Source organism: Centruroides sculpturatus, unplaced genomic scaffold (assembly GCF_000671375.1).
Source record: "Centruroides sculpturatus isolate CEXI.00-Female unplaced genomic scaffold, Cexi_2.0 scaffold595, whole genome shotgun sequence".
Classification (NCBI taxonomy): domain Eukaryota; kingdom Metazoa; phylum Arthropoda; class Arachnida; order Scorpiones; family Buthidae; genus Centruroides; species Centruroides sculpturatus.
Window position 1 is genome coordinate 277941 of NW_019384912.1, and position 20070 is coordinate 298010.

General features: G+C 28.9%; 1 protein-coding gene across 1 annotated transcript in view; it reads right to left on the minus strand.

Moving 5' to 3' along the window:
- Positions 1-20070, minus strand: part of LOC111631666 (mitogen-activated protein kinase kinase kinase 5-like) — a 109046-nt gene that overhangs the window by 37614 nt on the left and 51362 nt on the right. The window contains exons 13-16 of the mRNA XM_023375964.1: positions 10565-10748; positions 4580-4713; positions 3603-3730; positions 1187-1290 (exon numbers count right to left, since the gene is read on the minus strand). Of these exons, the coding sequence (XP_023231732.1) occupies positions 1187-1290; positions 3603-3730; positions 4580-4713; positions 10565-10748 (550 nt within the window). The remainder of the gene's footprint in view (positions 1-1186; positions 1291-3602; positions 3731-4579; positions 4714-10564; positions 10749-20070) is intronic.

The following is a 20070-nucleotide window of genomic DNA, read 5'->3' on the forward strand; positions in this document are numbered from 1 at the left end:
AAACCATATCAAAACATTTGGAAAATCTTAAACTGATTCATAATAAACATGAAAATAAAATTATTATTAAAATATTACAAAATAGATTCATAACATTTCAACAACAGAAAATTTTCCATTTCTGTTAGATACACATGAATGTCGTAATACAAATAGGTGTACTTGATGCACTGCCAACTCACAATGTCACAATGTTCAACTCACAGCATCACTAAATTCTCTGTACTATTTCTCATGAGCTATACTTTCATTTGATCACACAATATTAGTAATTACAATCATTAAAATAAGTTAACTTTAGTAAAATCAGGTAAGTCAGCAATCTACTAAAACTGATCTCCAATTTCCTACTGATGAAAACTTGTTTAAATCTGACAACCCAACTTTCAAATTTAATATCTTTCATTTTTATTGTTTAATTACTTACTTTAGAGAACTATATTACCTTATAAACAAGAGTTTACACATAATTTCTAAATTGTTAACATTAAGTCTATCATTCTGAGATGTAGATTTTAATTCCATTTATTTGAACAACATAAAGAGATGCACTAAAAATTTTATTCAACATTTTCATTTTCATACTTTTTAATTTAAACACAAAAAATTTCGCTAGATCTTATTTGACAATAAAACTTTAGCCAAATTCATCATCAAGAATCCAATCTCTAGAAAAATATGAATCATACCTATTTGTAAAGCAATGAATAATATAAATTATTGGAAAATACCAGTTTCATAATGGTCAATAATTTAAATGCAACATTCCATTTTTTAATATATACAAAATTAGTGTTTCAAAATAGAAGTTTGAATATATCTACAATCCAACAGTTAACAAACTTCATATATATATAAAATATAACTTCTGGTTATCAAACTTCATATATATATTTTGAATCTTTAAGTTTTTAACTTAACATTCAAAAACACAAGAATTTATTTATATCATAATTTTTGTTTTTATGCTCTCGAGAATGATGAATTTTACTAACAGCTATTTTGATTCCATCAAAAGAAAATCATTAAATATTAGTCTTTCAGCAATGATAAGCTATATTAATCATATAAAATATGATATTAAATATGTTATTGAAATTCCTGTTTATCCACAGGAAATCTCAAAAAATGAAAAAATTATGAGAATACATTAAATTATTAAATAAAAATAAAACATTTTACTAACTAAGTATTTTAATCCTTCGAGTATCTGTTTTGTGTAGAATGCAATTGTAGCTTCGTTATCTTTTAATGGCCCCCACTTTGAACGTAATAATTGGGATAAACTACCTGTAAACATACATAAATTATTAATTTTAGAAATTAAGCACAAACCTTATAATATATTACATATTTTAATAATATACACTTTAATGTATAACAAGATTCATTAACAATTGCTTATGACTTCTAAATTAATTTTTATCTTGATTATTAATATCTATAAATTTTTCAAAGTAGCATATTATATACATATGTATGATAATTAAATTTCTTAATCACAAAGAGAATAACAGATCATTGATTAGTTAATTCAAACTACCAATCTTTGGAAAAGCATCTTAAAAGTCTGTTAGCTGAGACAACTCAATATAATCAAAAAATTTGGAAAATTAATACCATGGCAAATACATCACATGATTAAATTTTGAAATTTTAACTGCATGGTAAATATTATTATATCTCTAAATAACAAGCAACAATGTATCTCTTTCTCAAAAAAATTTATTATGAACAAATTATATATTAAACTTTCATAAAATGTAATTATATATATATTTACATACCTATAACAATCTGCTGTTGTTATATTAATCGCATCATTTAAATATAAATTTTCTTACATAAACATGTGAGTTTTCTGTTTGTAATTTAGACAGTTACAAATCCTTCCATTTGCATCACTTCAAGTTTCATCAGCACATTACACAAAATAATAATAAAGTTCTTGAGTTAAGGTTAAGGAATTTACACTTGTTTAATACAATAGTTAGTTTATGTGATTAGAAATTAAAGTTTTCATGTGTCGGCTCTTTTTTTATTATAATTTTAAAATATCATCTATAGAAAGCTATTTTCAATTAATTGTGTTATGTTCTTGACCAAAGTTTTGTTTTAGTAATGGTTATTTAAAATTGAAACAGTATAAAACTTTGTTAAATCAAATACATTTTTTATAGGAAAATAATAAATAAATTACTTTTATCAATATTTATGATTTATTTTATTACTTACAAACAGATTAAAATAGATGCAAAATTATGTGCTATTAACTACCAAAATTAAACACTTGTTAATTTTCTTGTGATTTCATTAACTTTTTCAACTCTGTGAAAACTAAGAGCTTACATAAATTCATCAAATTGTTTTGAATTATCTCATTTAATTTAATATGTTTAGTTTTAAAAGATAAAATTTTATAAACATTCAATAAAAAAGAATTTTTATGACACTCTTTAAGAAATACAATTTTAGTGTGATCATCTAATTTACAAATAAAAACAATGGAATTTGTGTATTTTGCTGAATAAATAGCTGAAATTTACTAAAGGGAAAAACTGCTTCAGTAACATAACACTATATTCAACCACATAAAGCAATAAAAATTAACTTCAATAATGACCTTCATTAAATTAATATTCTAATATCAAATGTTTTTAAAATATGTAATGGAAATAGAACAAATACATAAAAGCCAAACAAGACTTAAATTTAAAATTTTAAAGATTATCACATCATTATGATTGGTTTAAATTAATCTAATGTGGCATATAAATACATATTCATGCTGTTTAATTAGAATGTCAAACCAAGAATGCCATTCCTTCTGTATCATGCCTTGGTCCTTGTAGTTAATCAAATTCTCTTTGTGTGTAGATTTATAAATCTCAATATGCTTGAGGCTGTTTATATTGAGCATATTGAGATTTATAAATCTACAGACGTATATTCAATTAATTATAAGACCAAAACAAGTTTGATAATTTTCACTTCATTCAGTTGATCTTGACAGAGACATCCAAGGCACATGCAGTTAAGGCTCTCTTAGAACAGGGTAATTGCAATGATTGTTAATCAAAAATTACAACTCTAAAATCATTCAATCTTTGATTAACAACCATCAGGACACTCCTATTCACAAGACTATAGAGATAAGAACACCATTCCCTATATAATATTTGTAAGGAGATAGGGAGTTCTACTGATAGAAGGATATTTTACAGAAAAACACCACAGTCTACAAATTACTTCACAATGACAAACACCCAGTGAACATGGACATGCTAAGAATTCCCACTGTACCTATCAAGGATGATAAAATGTCCTGTGAATTGAAATACGTAAGCTTTTATGTATTTGTTCTATTTCCATTATATATTTTTAAAATATTTGACATTAAAATGTTAATCTGATGAAGAATTTTAAAAATGATCAAAATTAGTTTTTGATAGTTAAAGTTCACTTTTTCTGTTTTATATGGTTGTGTATGATGTTATAATTAAAAATTTGTTATGAAAGTTTATACTCTGTACATGTAATATTTTCAATAATAAATAAATATGACCATTAAAGGAATATATAATTAAGTAAAATTTTATTACCTCCTGGAACTTGTTCCATGAAGATCTTAAAGTAACCATCTTCACTAACTGATCCTAAATATTGAACAATGTTTCGATGCCTAAGTTGAGAATGAAGCTTTATTTCTTCATGTAATGGCTGCACAACTCTATAATAAAATAAAATTTTTTACTTTAATTTTTTAACAGTTCAAAAATAATTCAAAACAACTACAAATTGCTATAATGTATGTGACAATGTGCAAAGCAACCCCTATGTTTCGGCACCACCGGACCGAAGAATTGACATTGCATCAACAAAGACTGCAATAACTAATTCATCAGACTGACACCGCTGTGTCTTCTGGGTAGATACAGAGACTGTTACGTTTGCTTTTACATGTGAGCGATCGTGTCTCTGAGTGATTGAACTTGAGATGGAGACCAATTGGGTTAAAGAAGTGCACTGTACAAGTTATCATATAACAAAACTACCTGTTTATTAATCAAGATTATAGCAAGACATAAATTGTTATACAAATGCTTAGCAAATGCTAATATTTGGACATGCAGCATCACTACTATGAACCTGACAATGAGAGAGAGAGTTCACATTAAGTCCGCGCAAGGATATAGAGAGTTCACATTAAGTCCGCGCAAGGATATAGAGAGTTCATAGAGATTGAAATTCAGAGTTTCCTGGATTGAGGGAGTCACTTTCCTCAGAATCAGTGGGTTCTTTCGATGAATGGAGATAGATGCTAGGGAGTGGTGATGGTATTAGCTAAAATCAGTGGATTTATTTATATGGATTTATTTTAAATTTCACTACATTTTTAAAAATTCTTTTAGTTTGGAAAACTTCCTCAATCTCAATTAAATGTAAGTTGAATCTTATATTTAAGTTTTAGTGAAAGAGATTTTGTAGCTCTGAATGTGATATTAGACAATCACCAACTTCATTCAATTTTGATTAAGAATTTGTTTAGTTTAAAATCTTTGTACAAAATATTACTCACCCGATATTTTTCTCTAAAATTTCCTTTACAGCAACTTTTATTTGAGTATTAAGATCACGAGCTGCATAAACTGAACCATAAGTTCCCTTTCCTAACAAAATCTTCTTATTTTGTTCATCTACCTCATATTCAAACTGAAATTAGAGTTAACATTTATTTTAAACTAATGGTTACAATTAAAATTAATCATCATTAAATATATTAGCATTAAAACTTAAAAATTTTAAATAAAACTCTGAATTTATAAAACAATATGTTATTGAATTATATTTTATTGAATAATTATTATGCATGAATAATTTCTTCTGAATAATCCCAATAAAAAGACTCGTATTAAGAGAAATTCAAGAAAATATCTTCAAAATTAAATGCCTAATAGTTAAAATATACAGTGAATGATTGGTTAACAAATTGGTTAACGAACAAATTGGATAACGAATACTTTTACGAAAGATTTTTATGTTCGGACAATGAATACATGATCAGATAACAAACACCTCACAGAACAAACAAAAGAAGCAGCAACGTAAAATAATTAATACCAATTGGTCTTCCCTTGTCTTCGGATAACAATTCAAAACTTTTTGAAGCGTGGAAGATGTCGACATTGACGCTCAACCCAGTATATACTGATGGGATAGTGTTCCTCCAAACTTTGAAACTCTCCCTTGTAATCCAGCCTTTTATTTTTCTGACAGAAACAATTCTTCTGACAGATCATAATCAAACTGTATGCATACACTATATCAACATTTCCCAATTATCCTTAAATCTATTTCAGAAGGTCCATAAAACATTCAGAAGATATCTAGTGATATGCATTTATTTCTCTAAAAATATACAAATAGACGTACAATGTGTTTCACTTACTAATTACAACGGAACCTCACTTAACGAGTATAATAGAATCTTACTAATAATGCAAAACAGTTGTTAAGCAAAACAATTTTTCCCATATAAATTAATGTAAAATACAATAATGCAAAAATTCTATGCCAAAAAAATACTCAAATATTTTATGTATAACATTTATTCAAAGAAAATTATACAATATATATTGTTAAAGAGGCATGAATCACTATCATCTTTTCTTCTAGCACAGAATGAACCAACCTGAATGTAAATTCGATTTATAGAAAACAAAAAACAAAATTGAAACTTAATTTGGAACTGGTCATTAAATTTAATACGAGATGGCAACATAACTGTCTAACTCTAGTCAAATTATTTAATTTCTAATATTTAATTATAGCCTTTACATAGCCCAAGAATTTGGCATATTTGGTATTGTGGCGACAGCTTTGGTGATAAATCCCAAAGTTGCCACAAGGAGGAACTCCTGAACTGAACAGACCTGGCAACCTGACCTATGACATCACATTCCTTTTGGATTCGGACCTCGCTCCAGACGCATGTATTATCGCTCCCGTGTTTAACTTGTACAGTCGCACCATATTTCATATATGTAATAAATTTTAATCTTTTATTATATGTGACCTTGTTTGTAGTGATTAATTATGCACGAACAAGTACCCACAGGTATGTTTATTATATAACAGAATATGGTTGTTGATGTTTCTATATAATATGTCTGAACACAAATTTGGAAAAATGTGTGATCACAAGCGACACTAAGATGCTAGTGGAATGAGTACTAAACACAGATTGATGTAGCATGTGCATAATCTGGGACTTCCCCTCTTCTTATCACTCATTATGCAAAATATCACTGATAAGCAAGTCAGTTTTCTACAATTTGTTTTGCTTGTTATGCGAATTACTTGTTATGAGAGGTGCTCATTAAGCGAGGTTCCACTGTATATTAACAATATTTTTTTGTATACATAGTTGTGTCACAAGCATGTTTTGATTTTTAAAGGAGTCCATAGCTCTCAATAGTTTTGGAACTGCTGTACTACATTAATCAGTGCAATTCATATTCTTGCTACAGTTCAAGAATAGGATCCAGCAATAAATTATATACATCACCAAACGATCGCCTAAATATCGGGCTATAATACGGCTAATTAAATGATTGGAATAAAGTAATTTGACACTAGAGGTAGACGTTAGGCGCCATCTCTTAAGTAAATTAATAATTAAATAAATAAATCAATAAATAAATTTAGAATCTTCTGGAATAAAAGAACTGGCCCGGGGCGGGACTCGAACCCGCAGCCTCCGCTTGCCGTGCGGCGCGCTTACCAGTTACGCTACCCAGACCCTCGAGCTAGTCTTCGCTTCCAGAAGTATATTAGATTTAGATATAACCTTACTTGGTTAAATACATTACTTGGTATAATACATTTAATTAGCCGTATTATAGCCCAATATTTAGGCGATCGTTTGGTGATGTATTTACTACTTGGGCTATGAGTTGTTTATATATATATATATACCTCGCCGGGTGTTGCGTTAGCTGGCTGAGTGCCGTTATGGCCGTGGGCGAAGGAGTCGTCCCCAGTCAGTAATGTATTTAACCAAGTAAGGTTATATCTAAATCTAATATACTTCTGGAAGCGAAGACTAGCTCGAGGGTCTGGGTAGCGTAACTGGTAAGCGCGCCGCACGGCAAGCGGAGGCTGCGGGTTCGAGTCCCGCCCCGGGCCAGTTCTTTTATTCCAGAAGATTCTAAATTTATTTATTGATTTATTTATTTAATTATTAATTTACTTAAGAGATGGCGCCTAACGTCTACCTCTAGTGTCAAATTACTTTATTCCAATCATTTAATTAGCCGTATTATAGCCCGATATTTAGGCGATCGTTTGGTGATGTATTTACTACTCGGGCTATGAGTTGTTGATATTTATATATAAATAAATTATATAACAAAATGTTTAATGTTTTGGCACATACAGTACAGTATTGACAAAGGTGAATTCTGACCAAAATTTTTGGGCAAGCTGAAAGTTATAATAGGAATAATGGGCCTAGCTCAAGCATTAAACCAGGAGTCACCAAACTATAGCCCGCAGACCAAATCCAGCCCGCAAGGTCAGTTCATCTGGCCTGCCGCCACACTACGCCACAAATGAGCTAAAATATAATTATTTATATGAAAATATCATAGATTATAGATGAACTTACTATGTAGAAAAAATTAAAATAAGTGTATGTAAAAATGCCAGTAGTAGTCTAATCTGGTTTTTGCATCTGACAGTAATATAATTTTCAGGAAAATCAGTGAAATAAAAAATTTGGCAACTGGATATCAGAGCACTTTTTGTGTAAGTACCTGCAATGGAGTTTCTAAGTGATTACGAGCTTGTTGTAGTGATCATGTTTGTGTATTGGTAAATAAATACATTGGTTTTCTTTATTTCTTGTGTATTCAGTATACTGTATTGAACTAAATGGTTATGTGGCCCACACTCATCATTCTCCCAGTTATCTGGCCCGCTGTGAAAAAAGTTTGGTGACCCCTGCATTAAACAATAGGCAGAAACATTATTTGGTATGAATAAAATAATGTATAGTGACAACATACATAATGCACAACAATTCACAATTTAGATTTGAAACCACATAATACATGTATGCTGACTGGGTACTGCAAGCTTTCGATACAATCTGGCCATTTTAAATGCTTCAAATGATATCATGCATGTGCACTTGTTTGCTGCGGCAAACCTCCACACAAACAAGCGATTGAGTTCCCACAAGCATCACAATGACTTAAAATGGCTAGCCACTAGCTGTCAATGTAAAAGCTAACACAAATGATATAAAGGGTAAAAGTCAATCCTTCATACATGGGGCGTTTTTTCTAATTTTGCTCTCTTAAGACACCTCACTAGTAGACGTGTCCTAAACAGATAGAAATTTTCAAAGGCAACGCATTTAATAAGAGCTATAAACAAAAACTCATCAAATTACTTACTGATTCTGCAAGGTGGAAGCTGCCATTGCCTAACCTTGTTCACATCACAGAGTAGCACGTTGCATGGTGGACACTTACAAATTGTGTCATGTGACCTCGCCTCAACATCAGTTGGTCACATGACTACAGCTCTGATGTGTTTTCACACAACTATACTTTGTTTAAGAAAGCAAAATTAGAAAAAAAAACATCCTATGTATGAAGGAGGGACTTTTACCAAACTTTCTCTTAATTAAGCTTGCAGTGCATGCTAAGCAAGTCCAGATAATTCGCCCTTGAATATTGATAATCCAACATATATGAGGTTGAAACAGGGTTGGATTAAGGGAGATTCCAGATTATTGGAAGCAAGGTAAATTCAATGTCACATAAACAAATTTGACAGAGTACAGTCCAACCACATTCATTCACTATAAATAATGATGCAGAAAGACACAAGTTAGACAGTGATTAAAACATCCAAGCATGCTGCCATCACCAGTAATTGACATTACCAAGTTTTCTATTAAATTTAATGGGAAATTAAAATGACTGGAAAATTAAGTGAAAAATACAATATTTCTTGTAAAAAATTTCAAGGAAATGATTTTTGTTTGTACAGTATTTTGTTATAAATACTGTACCTTATTGCAAGCAGCCTAAGATGATGTGCCTAACAATCTTTAATATTGTTCCCAAGTTCAAGTGCTTAAGCTCAAGGATAATATCATGCAAAGTTTAGTGGGAATTGGAGTTTGAACTAATAGAAACTTAGGACTTGCCAAAGACACCAGTAATACTTGAGAGACCACTGGTGGTCAGACTACTAGATATGTCAAACTAGCAAAGGGTTGGATTATTGAGATTGTACTGTATTAATTAACTAAAATGTCTGTGTAGATACTATATTCTGAAAAAATATGTTTTAATTTCAAATTTGTCAAGAATTTTTTATAAGATATATAGATTTAAATTAACTCAATACTTCAGTCTGTATCAGGAACTCATAAAATGATGAAAATTTAGTACTTTATTTATTTATTTAGAAATCAACTGCAAAACTGTGGACACAGTTTAACAGTAAAACATAAGGTTTATTTAAATACAGACTACTCAAGAACAATGTAATGTATTAAAAAAATCATCAATTATGTACATACATCTATAGCTCTATATAAAATTATACAAATTCTAGTGTCTAGAATCTAGACTTATCTAACAGTTTCTGTATTATNCGCATAGGAAAACGAGGCAAACAGAACAACTGAGGATACTTTTTTACTTTCCTACCCCAGGATCAAGTAACAAATCATAATCATAAAAGTGATTGAGATGTGTAACCTTGTACACTTGACACTATCTTTTTGTATTGATGCAATACTGTAATCTATAATCTATCCGTGGAAAAAACAAATTAATTAAATAGAAATTTATTTATTTAACTATTTGCCTCCAAGCTTTGTTCTCCTGAAAAATTTTCTGTGAACACTCGTGTGTCTATGTTAAGCTATTCATTAGCATCCCTAGGTGAAAAATAAATGATGTCATTTATTTTATACCTTAGTGTCTTTAATAAACAGAGTTAACTTGGAACGTTAATTACTGTACAATACAACTATGTTTTGCTGAATAATTTCATTAAGGTGGATTATTACGTTTTCATGGATCAAAAATATGGAGTAGATCATCAGTGCTTTTGAGTCATGAAAGTTGATCAATCCCCACTATAAGCTTGCCAGGTTTGTAGTAAACCATTACCAATTTCTGAATAACAATCATTAAGCAAGCCATCATACAGTAAATTGTCAAATTTTCTTTAACTTCATAAATTTATGAATAGTTCCTGGATACATATTTCCAATTATATAATATGACACAATAGCAAAAACAAACACATGACATACATCTATAGCTCTATATAAAATTATACAAATTCTAGTGTCTAGAATCTAGACTTATCTAACAGTTTCTGTATTATATTACAAAAACTAATATTCATATAATGTTAGTTATAAGTTACATATGTTTCATTCATTATTCATATATTAGCTAAATTTAAAACAAATTTTTATCAATTTAAAACAAATTTAAAACAAATTAATGAGTAGAATTTTTAATTTTACCTGTATAGGACCATTGGTAATATCTGTATCTAAATCTGTAACCATTCCTTCTTGGTCAGCCGTCATTTCTAATAAAAGTTTGTGAAATTTATTTCTCAACAGCTCGGAAGGAAAGAACATTTGAAAATCATCCGAATTTTGATGAACATAAAGAAACAAACATCTTTCATCTCTTTTGTATAAACTAAAAAAAAAACAAAAAAAATGTTTTTTTTTAAATCTATAATTTAAAATAATTTATAAAGAATAATTTAAAATTACTATTTATTACTTTTGTTCTCATATTAGTTTAAGGACTGATCAATGTCACTACATAAAAAGCAATTTAATAAACTTTCCAAAAAGATTCACTTTTAAGAAAATAGAAATTACAAATGAGTATAACTGTAACTAATACATAAAAAGTATACACCTGTTTGATACACATACAAGCACAGTTTAGAGTAGGGTTCTCAGAACACAATTTTGCATGGCCACCCACAAAGCTACAAAAAAATAATTTTTGACTGTAATTAAATCACAACTGTACAAAACATAATAAGGATCTCTTGCAATAGCATCACCATTCTTATGCATTTAGGATTCAATGATACTTACTGAGTGAAAAATTACAAACTTGGCTATCTAGATTAATTAAACAATCATGCAAAACTGACGCAGTGGTCATACAAAAGTTTTAAGATTGCTGCATTTGTGAATTCCTAGTTTAAAGAGTATATTGATGAATATATTCATACTTTCAATATTAAATTAACAATAATAAGATTTTTGTTACATAAAATTTTTTATAGCTTATATACTGGTATATAATTCAGAATATATTCATTATAGTTGAGTTTATTTATGTACTTTTTAAAAGTTAATAAAACAAAACTGAAGTATGATAATGAATATATAAAAAAATATACTAACATCTATTTAGAAGATATTAAAATAAAATGAATTCAATTAATGTAAACAACTTTCAAGTAATAAATATGAAAACAGCATTATTTATTTCAATTTTTGATAAAATAAGTAATTTAAAACATGATGACATTTTTACGTATGTATATTTTGAAGATAAAAATTCTTAAAATAGTTATTTCTGTAGGATGATTTGTGACATTTCTTCAGTTAAAAATTTAGCTATTTTCAAACTCATTATATTCAAAAACACAAAAAAAAATGGTCTTTTGCAATATATCATTTTTGTTCCACATGAAAATACACAATAAATCAAGCATGACCAACAAGTCAATTGTTGCATCATTTTTGGTCAATTGCAGATAATATGGCTCATTAAAACATGAAAAAACATTTAATTTTAACAAGCAACTAAGACATCATCACAATGCCTGTCTGCAATTTTTAATCATATTTTTCATTTATTTAACTTAAAATATATGCTTCCCACCTCAAATTAGTAGTGGCTTGCCCCTGTACATCATACTTTTCCTTTAACAATATAGTCATGTCAGTCATCTATCTAACAACTTTCAGGAAAAAATTTTTTAATTGAAATAATGTGACTTTCAGTGTGCATCAGAAGTTTGTATATAGTTAATCAGGGCCTCCTGCCCCTAAGATTTCCATATCTGGTCTATCTTCTATCTATCTAACTCTGTTCTCAAGATTAAGGAAAGAAAGACAGACAAACAGATGGATGGATGACAGTGGGAATTCATAGGTCTACAATTTTTTTCAAATTGCAACACAATAAGAAAATTAAATCCAGACTTTTCACAGAGAAATCTTAACTATTCTCTATGGGTTGGTAACACTGTGCTCTATGAAATGAGCAAGCAAAAGTGTCCTTTGTGTCAATGATCATTGCTAGCCAGGCATGTTGTTATTTTAGAAATTTATTATTTCATAAACAATTCAATTAGTGCAAAATGAGTGTACCAAAGAGAAACAAAACTTATAATTTCTGTGATAGAAAGAAATGCAATTTTTTTGTTATGGTGAAAAATAAATGATGTCATTTATTTTATACCTTAGTGTCTTTAATAAACAGAGTTAACTTGGAACGTTAATTACTGTACAATACAACTATGTTTTGCTGAATAATTTCATTAAGGTGGATTATTACGTTTTCATGGATCAAAAATATGGAGTAGATCATCAGTGCTTTTGAGTCATGAAAGTTGATCAATCCCCACTATAAGCTTGCCAGGTTTGTAGTAAACCATTACCAATTTCTGAATAACAATCATTAAGCAAGCCATCATACAGTAAATTGTCAAATTTTCTTTAACTTCATAAATTTATGAATAGTTCCTGGATACATATTTCCAATTATATAANCTGCTTTTACTGTCAGTGAATCACGGGTTCTCAGAACACAATTTTGCATGGCCACCCACAAAGCTACAAAAAAATAATTTTTGACTGTAATTAAATCACAACTGTACAAAACATAATAAGGATCTCTTGCAATAGCATCACCATTCTTATGCATTTAGGATTCAATGATACTTACTGAGTGAAAAATTACAAACTTGGCTATCTAGATTAATTAAACAATCATGCAAAACTGACGCAGTGGTCATACAAAAGTTTTAAGATTGCTGCATTTGTGAATTCCTAGTTTAAAGAGTATATTGATGAATATATTCATACTTTCAATATTAAATTAACAATAATAAGATTTTTGTTACATAAAATTTTTTATAGCTTATATACTGGTATATAATTCAGAATATATTCATTATAGTTGAGTTTATTTACATACTTTTTAAAAGTTAATAAAACAAAACTGAAGTATGATAATGAATATATAAAAAAATATACTAACATCTATTTAGAAGATATTAAAATAAAATGAATTCAATTAATGTAAACAACTTTCAAGTAATAAATATGAAAACAGCATTATTTATTTCAATTTTTGATAAAATAAGTAATTTAAAACCTGATGACATTTTTATGTATGTATATTTTTAAGATAAAAATTCTTAAAACAGTTATTTCTGTAGGATGATTTGTGACATTTCTTCAGTTAAAAATTTAGCTATTTTCAAACTCATTGTATTCAAAAACACAGAAAAAAAAATGGTCTTTTGCAATATATCATTTTTGTTCCACATGAAAATACACAATAAACCAAGCATGACCAACAATTCAATCATAATTGACAAGTCAATTGTTGCATCATTTTTGGTCAACTGCAGATAATATGGCTCATTAAAACATGAAAAAACATTTAATTTTAACAAGCAACTGAGACATCATCACAATGCCTGTCTGCAATTTTTAATCATATTTTTCATTTATTTAACTTAAAATATATGCTCCCCACCTCAAATTAGTAGTGGCTTGCCCCTGTACATCATACTTTTCCTTTAACAATAGAGTCATGCCAGTCATCTATCTAACAACTTTCAGGAAAAAATTTTTTAATTGAAATAATGTGACTTTCATTGTGCATCAGAAGTTTGTATATAGTTAATCAGGGCCTCCTGCCCCTAAGATTTCCATATCTGGTCTGTCTTCTATCTATCTAACTCTGTTCTCAAGATTAAGGAAAGACAGAGACAAACAGATGGATGGATGACAGTGGGAATTCATAGGTCAACAATTTTTTTCAAATTGCAACCCAATAAGAAAATTAAATCCAGACTTTTCACAGAGAAATCTTAACTATTCTCTATGGGTTGGTAACACTGTGCTCTATGAAATGAGCAAGCAAAAGTGTCCTTTGTGTCAATGATCATTGCTAGCCAGGCATGTTGTTATTTTAGAAATTTATTATTTCATAAACAATTCAATTAGTGCAAAATGAGTGTGCCAAAGAGAAACAAAACTTATAATTTCTGTGATAGAAAAAATGCAATTTTTTTGTTATGGTGAAAAATAAATGATGTCATTTATTTTATACCTTAGTGTCTTTAATAAACAGAGTTAACTTGGAACGTTAATTACTGTACAATACATAAATACAACTATGTTTTGCTGAATAATTTCATTAAGGTGAATTATTAAGTTTTCACAGAACAAAAATATGGAGTAGATTATCAGTGCTTTTGACTCATGAAAGTTGATCAATCCTCACTATAAGCTTGCCAGGCTTGTAGTAAACCATTATTAGTTTCTGAAAAACAATCATTAAGCAAGCCATCATACAGTAAATTGTCAAATTTTCTTTAACTTCATAAATTTATGAATAGTTCCTGGATACATATTTCCAATTATATAATATGACACAATAGCAAAAACANTATTAAAATATTTAAAATACACAATAAAAAAATTTATATAATTTAAGAACTTTAATAAACAAAATCAAAAATTCCAAAAATATTGAAAATAGAGATAAAGAAATATATTCTAAAAGCTAAAATAAAACAATTATCCTTCTTGAATACATATTTATGGATATATCCATAAACACAAGTATTTTGATGACCTTGACACAATTAACCTACTAAGGCTTTATCAGACAAGAACAAAACCTGCTGGCAAAATGGTTTAAACTCTTTCTCCAAATCCATAACCTTTAAGCTTAATGAATCTTTTGTTATGAATACTCTATATTGGAAACAACCGAGTGAAGCCCTGTGGCAAATGAACTGAAGCAGCGGGGAATTGGACCACATTCCACAGATAGTTCAAGCAAAAAGTGCAAGGGAAGTGGGTTGGCAAAGAAAGTGAATCAAGGGGATTTGGGTATCCCTCACAAGGTGTGAGTAAAGGAAGTGAAGCTGAGTTGAGCAATAAGAAAGGGGATGTTAAGTTGTCCCCTAGAGTGAGGTTGAGTGAAGTGAGCAAAGTAACCAAAAAATTAAATTAAGCAAAAGTGCAAGGGTGAGACTGTTGGCTCTCATGCAGGACTGAGCAAAGAGAGCAAGAAAGGTTGAGCCTGCACCTACAAATTCTATTACTATTCACAAATCATGTATTTTAAATATGTTCAAATTTCAAGCAAATGTAATGAAATAGAAGGACAATATTCAAATGTTTTGAATATTCAATGAATGAAATTCAATCAAAGCTCATTCAAATATACTTTGTCAACATTTGAATATCTCAAATATTAGGTTCAAGTTTGAACATCCTTAATTAGATCAATAAGATATAATAGTAATAAACTTCTTTCCAGCATTCAATATAGCATCATCATAGATCAGAAGCTTCGCACAAAAAATTCATTATCTGAGTTTCTCATATCTATGCATAGGAAAACGAGGCAAACAGAACAACTGAGGATACTTTTTTACTTTCCTACCCCAGGATCAAGTAACAAATCATAATCATAAAAGTGATTGATATGTGTAACCTTGTACACTTGACACTGTCTTTTTGTATTGATGCAATACTGTAATCTATAATCTATCCGTGGAAAAAACAAATTAATTAAATAGAAATTTATTTATTTAACTATTTGCCTCCAAGCTTTGTTCTCCTGAAAAATTTTCTGTGAACACTCGTGTGTCTATGTTAAGCTATTCATTAGCATCCCTAATATAGTTTTCTAAGATAACAATTGAATTTATAACTATGCATACAAATCATATATAATTATATTAAAACATTAAATGTAGACAGGATAAATAACAGCTTAATTATACGGATTATTATAGACAGGGACACAGGAAAAATGGCAGAGGGCCATACAAGAGAAGATTGTTTAAACCAGGGGTGTCCAACCTTTTTCTTTCTCTGGGCCACATTGGAAGAAGTCAAGGAGTTTTGGGCCACAAGTACACATAATATATACTTGTGGCCCAATATACAAGTATATTTAAGGATTAACATGTCTAGATTATAATAATAAGTATTAAAACTTTATCAAGAAAAAGGATATTTTAAAAATTACTTCTATAGACACTTTCAATTTTTACTTAGAAATAGTTATATTCATTTATTATAAAAGAGACAAACGGAAATTTATTTGAAAAACGCAAATATTTGTTATATTTGGGTATCTAATTAATAAAAAGCGACGAAACACCATTTTAAAGTGCATTTTTATTCAACTAATATAATTATAAATAATATGTAGCCCAAAAAGTAGCCAAAGCGCCAAATGATATTTTTTACGTCAAACAAAAAAAGTAGCCGCATTTAGCGCAATGTAGCCAAATCTTGCAACGTTGGAAAAAATATTAAATAAAACTGCAATTGTGAATCAAAGGATTATAGACCCAAGTGCAGGGAAAGGAGAGAAAGGACAAAAGATAAAAAAGTGAGAAGGTTGGAAAATTAAGAGTCAACAGAAGATCTATTTAACCTTTCTCACTACTACATCTTTTGTTTTTTCTCATCTTTCCCTCCTTTTCCCAAATTTGGGTCTATAATCCTTTGAGTCACAACTCCAGCTTTATTTAGTAATCCTTCCTCATTCACACATTTCCAAGTATTTGAAAATATTTCCTTTCCACTCAAAAATAAAATATGAATAAAGGTTTACGGCTTTGTGATACTTTTTTTTGAGTTTATGCCGTTGAAATAGATAAATAATAAAAATAAATTAAAACATTTTGTCGGTTTTGTTTACACGTTTATTGGGTCGCATTGGAACTTACCTTGGGCCGCATGCGGCCGGCGGGCCGCGGGTTGGACATCCCTGGTTTAAACTGTAGTTTGATCTTCATATTTCAATATAGTGAAATGGTATGGTATATGGTTGTGGTTCATTTTGGTGTAATTCTGCACTTCATTAGTTTTTGTCTTTATGTTCAATAATAAAAATTATAATAATAATATTAAAAAAAAAAACACTGTCAGACCCATACGTGTGAAAACAGAACACAAAAAAGAAGCTTTTTATTTGAAGAAAACCTGCTGAAATTCAACATGTTTTCTACTTTCACATATTCATAATTTTTTTCATTATATTAATGAATTACAATAGATAAACACAAACGTTTTGTGAACTAATATATTATAATAACATAATTTTGTTAAATACTTACTGGAAATCTAATTATGTCTGAAACATCATCAAGTGTTGCATCTTGAAAATAATCTACCCAAAAATTGAAAACCTGAAAAATATTTATTTAATGTTTACTTTCAGAAAATCAAACAAAATTTGAAAGTTAACTTAATTCATAAACAAAACCACTACTGTTCTGAGATTATCAAATAACTTATTTAAAATTAAATTTTTTGGACCTAAATTTTGACCATTTACAGTAATATTTTTGTTTATTTATTGTGCTTACTTTCATTTTGTTTTACAAAATAAAATCATTACAAGTATATTTATAACTTGAATAACTATGATATTTTAAAATATAATTTTAAATTATTCAATTGAAAAATTATTATATATGAAATAATGACTAAAAAAAAAGCATATTAAAAAATTTATCATTTTAAGTTTCTTTTAAGGTTTTATTTCTTATGTGAATAATTCAATTTATTTCTTCCACTGCTGAAAATATTTTAAAATATTTTCATATATTTAAAAATGATGTGTTTGTTTAACTTTTCTGTCTTTCACAAAAACACAATAATAATTTTTGCATATTTGTTACAAATAACTTCATAACATATTTTTCAAATTTATGCAACACAAATTAGAGGAAGAACAAACTTTTTAAACAAAAAATGTGAAGTTATAACAGAACACTTTATTAAAACCTTCTCAGATAATTATATAATTATAATTACTATTTTTTAAATAGAATTACAATAAAATAATTTTTAATTGTATGGATTAAACAGCAATTAAAGAGCAAAAGAGAAAATGTTAATTATCTTATAATCATAATTTCTAACTGCTATTTATTTTGCAATTACAGCAAAAAGTTTAGTACTTTAAGTGCTAAAATTAAGTACTTTAACAAAATTGTGATAGTTGAAAGTCTAAGATTGATAGCAAGCTATATTTTTATTACACACTAAGGATATGTTTGTAAAGTCAAACTAGTGAAATGAATTACTAACAAGTCAGTCATAAAATATTAATTCAGCTCAAATACACATGGCTCTAAACTGATGACATTTCAAATGAAACTCTAATGAAATTCACAAAGGAATATGTTAGTTTACATCATGAAGAAAATGGCATCTGGAAATACTGACATTTCTAAATTCACTCAAATGTATAAATTATGAGTTAAAAGCTACATGACAGAAATAACTATCCATGTGAAGCAATTTGAGAAAATATTTTGTATAAGACTGTACTAGCAACATTCACAACTTTGATTGTAGAAATAACCATTTTGTTGTAAATGAATCTGTCAAAATGTCTGGTGTAAAAATAGCATAAGAATAAATAAGAATAGTTCTCATTTAACTCATTTGACTTCACAAATGTACCATAAATCCTCTAATAGACGCCCAGGCACATATTGACCTGAATACACTTAGCACCAAGTATATATAAAAGGCCCAGCCTTCGTTGAAGACTAGGCATCTAGTCCATTCTCACAGAATTTCATATCCAAATTAATGATCTAAAAAGAGAGAAACATGGTTTAGTTTCCTTTCCAACTCCATGTTCCTCCACTCATTCTCTCTCCCAAATACAGTAATGAAAACTATGAGTAATTCACAAAAACTTTTCCTTTTCATGTAATAGAAAAGTACACTACTACACAACAACATTACTACCATATGCAGAAAGTTACTGTATTACTGTATCTATGTTTCATGAATTTTCCTACCCACCCTCTTGCTAACTGTGAACACTGCATTTTATCACTTTCATCTACCTGGGTGAAGATTTCTCTTGCCTTGTCCATTGGAGACATGATTATTTTTCTCATACTGCTTGTAGATCAACTGCAGAACCTTTTCTTTTAATTCTTTGCCAATCTTCTTGAGCCACTCTCCTTGCTTCATTCTTATTCTCAATAACTTGAAGAGTGTCATACTTACTTCTCCACTCATGAATTTGCTTGAATTTCCACAATGCTGTTTCTCTGGAGTGTTATTTTGCATATACAATTGCATTCAGTTTGAAGGCAATGTTGTAACACCTCTTAGTTGCCATTCCAACCAATGTCAAGCCCACTGATCTGTGTAAAAGGAAGAGTTCAAACAGAAAATAATACAGAAAGATGCACCACTCATGTATTATTTACCATATACTTCGATTAAACCCATATCTTAGTAAAAATATTTTTCAAGAATTCCCATAGAAAAATTATCACAATGCATACAGAATACTCTTAAACTTCATGAGCTGTGCATAGGATTTAACAATTCCAGTGTTTATTGGAAACCCGATGTCTATTTAGCAACTTAAACTATATAGGCTAGTGTTTATAGAAGACCTGGCATCTACTGGAGGATTTAAAGTACCCTAATTTATCTCTATATAAAAGTGTATAACTTTTAACAAACATAATAACAAAATTTGGATTAGTCAATATTTCACTTTTTCCAACACAATCCTATTGTACAATATTTAGAAAATTGTAGTGCACATATGTGAATATTACTTTGTATTTTCCCCATTACTGCTTTTACTGTCAGTGAATCACATATTATCATGTGCATTTCTTTTGTTCTTCTGTGATAATTTGCTCTGTGTTCTGCTTATACTGCAATTGCAGTTTTATTTT